Raw genomic sequence first — 1,831 nt, forward strand, 5'->3', positions numbered from 1 at the left:
AAGTAAGAAAGGGAGAGGGAGGGAAAAAGGGAAGAAAGGAGAGAAGGGAGGGAAGGAGGAAAGGAAGACGGGAAGGAGAAAAAACAAGGAAGGGATGAAGAAAGGGAGGGAGGAAGGGACACAAGGAGGAAGGGAAGGAGGGAGAGAGGAAGGAAGGAAAGAAGGAAGAAAGGAAGGAAGGGAAGAAAGAAGGGAAGAAGGGAGACAACGTATGGTTGTAGAGAAAGTGATGGTCTTATAGAGTCAGGAGACCTGGATTTGAATCTTGCCTCTGCTACTAATTGACTGTTTGACCACAAGCTAGCTTCACTTCTCTAAGCCTCAGTTTCCTCATCTGTAAAATAAGGAGATTGGGCTAGATGGTCTGGAAGGAACCATGGATTTTGAATCAGAAAAGCTGGGCTCAAATTCTGGCACTTCTATTTAGGATTTCTGTGTCCTCAGGCAAGTTGCTTCACTCTTCTGATTCCCTCGTTTGTAAAAGGAAAGGGCTGGCCTCTCCAAGGTGCCTTCCAGCTCTGAGCCTTGCGATGCTATGAAGCTGGAGGCAAAAGAACTAGAGGGAGATAGGGGAATGGTTTTGGATTCTCCCTCTTCCACTTAATCTCTATGTGACCATGGGCAATGTGAGTCTTCTCATCTATAAAATAGGGCTAACAGCATTTGCTCTATCCCTCACCAGATTATCCTGAGGTTTAATGTGCTCTATAAAACTCAAGAGTGCCGAAGAAATGGAAGCTATAATTTGTGATTGTTATTTTGTAGTTCCTCAGGAACTCTCAATGTTCTTTCACTGTTTTAGGGGTGGGGGTAGAATAAGAGTATTTCTTTGGGGAGGGGATGGAAGGATGGGAACAGAAATGCTTAACTGTGAGGGAGGCAGGGCAAGGATTATTATCCCCATTTTATAGATGAAGAAACTAAGGCTCAAAGAGAGGAATTGTGACTGGGGCCACATGTCTTGAAAGTGGTGGATTGTTGAATTCAGATCTGACTCGTACTGAGCCACAGGCAACTTATTTTGCTGCTGAGCTTTGTAAGGCAGTGGGGTATAGTGGAAAGAATTCTTAGCCATCAGAAAAATTAGAGTTCCCGTCCAGCTTTGCCCCTGATTTGCTGAATGACTTTTTTTTTTTGGGGGGGGGGAGTTTCCAAGTTTATTGGAAAGAAGGCAAAAGTAAATATTAAACAGCTCCTCTTGGTGTTTTGAAGTTCATCCCAACTGTGGGCTGGGTAACTTGCAGGTTGGACAAATTACCAAAGTCCAGCAGTTTCAACATTTCTTTGGTATCAGGGTCCACTTCAATGATTTCCTGATCCAAAGCAGAGACCTCAGGGACGTAGTTATCCCTCCTTTCTCTTTCTTCTTCCTGCAGTTTGATGGAGATACCTCTCACAGGGCCTCTCTGGATCCGCTTCATCAGATGAGTAACATATCTCGCGATCTTGTGGTGGAGCTTCTTGCTGGGGATGATGGCGATTTCCTTGCACACGCGCTTGTTGGTGTGGAAGTCATTGCCTAGGCGGGTGTAGTACTTCTCAATGATGACTCGCGCCGCCTTCTTCACGGTCTTGGTCCGAACGCGACCCATGTTGGCTCCGGAGGGTCGAATGACTTTCAATAAGATACTTCCTGATCTCAAATTTAGTTTCCTCAGATGTAAAATCTATTCCTTATTTTTTTCCTTTTCCCTCCCCTCCCCCCCCCTCCTCCCCCCCCCCTTCCTTGCCCCTCCCCTCCCCTCCCTTTATGCCTTCCTTCCATTCCCTTCCTATCTTCATACACATTTATTAAGGGCCTACTATGTGTCAGGCACTGTGATAGGTTATG

General features: G+C 45.8%; 1 protein-coding gene across 1 annotated transcript; it reads right to left on the bottom strand.

The window, feature by feature from the left end:
• Positions 1-1,143: 1,143 nt before the first annotated feature.
• Positions 1,144-1,610, bottom strand: LOC138173670 (small ribosomal subunit protein eS17-like). Its single transcript, XM_069103713.1, has one exon. It carries the CDS (start codon positions 1,590-1,592, stop codon positions 1,185-1,187), a length of 408 nt encoding a protein of 135 aa, XP_068959814.1. The 5' UTR covers positions 1,593-1,610; the 3' UTR covers positions 1,144-1,184.
• Positions 1,611-1,831: the final 221 nt, after the last annotated feature.

The sequence above is a fragment of the Petaurus breviceps genome, unplaced genomic scaffold, assembly GCF_028583685.1.
Source record: "Petaurus breviceps papuanus isolate PSGF00001 unplaced genomic scaffold, PetGlider_PUasm1.0 64, whole genome shotgun sequence".
NCBI classification, from domain to species: domain Eukaryota; kingdom Metazoa; phylum Chordata; class Mammalia; order Diprotodontia; family Petauridae; genus Petaurus; species Petaurus breviceps.

What these genes read in the sequence shown, in the direction of transcription:
- LOC138173670 (XM_069103713.1), bottom strand. Translation starts at nt 1,592, where the DNA reads ATGGGTCGCGTTCGGACCAAGACCGTGAAGAAGGCGGCGCGAGTCATC.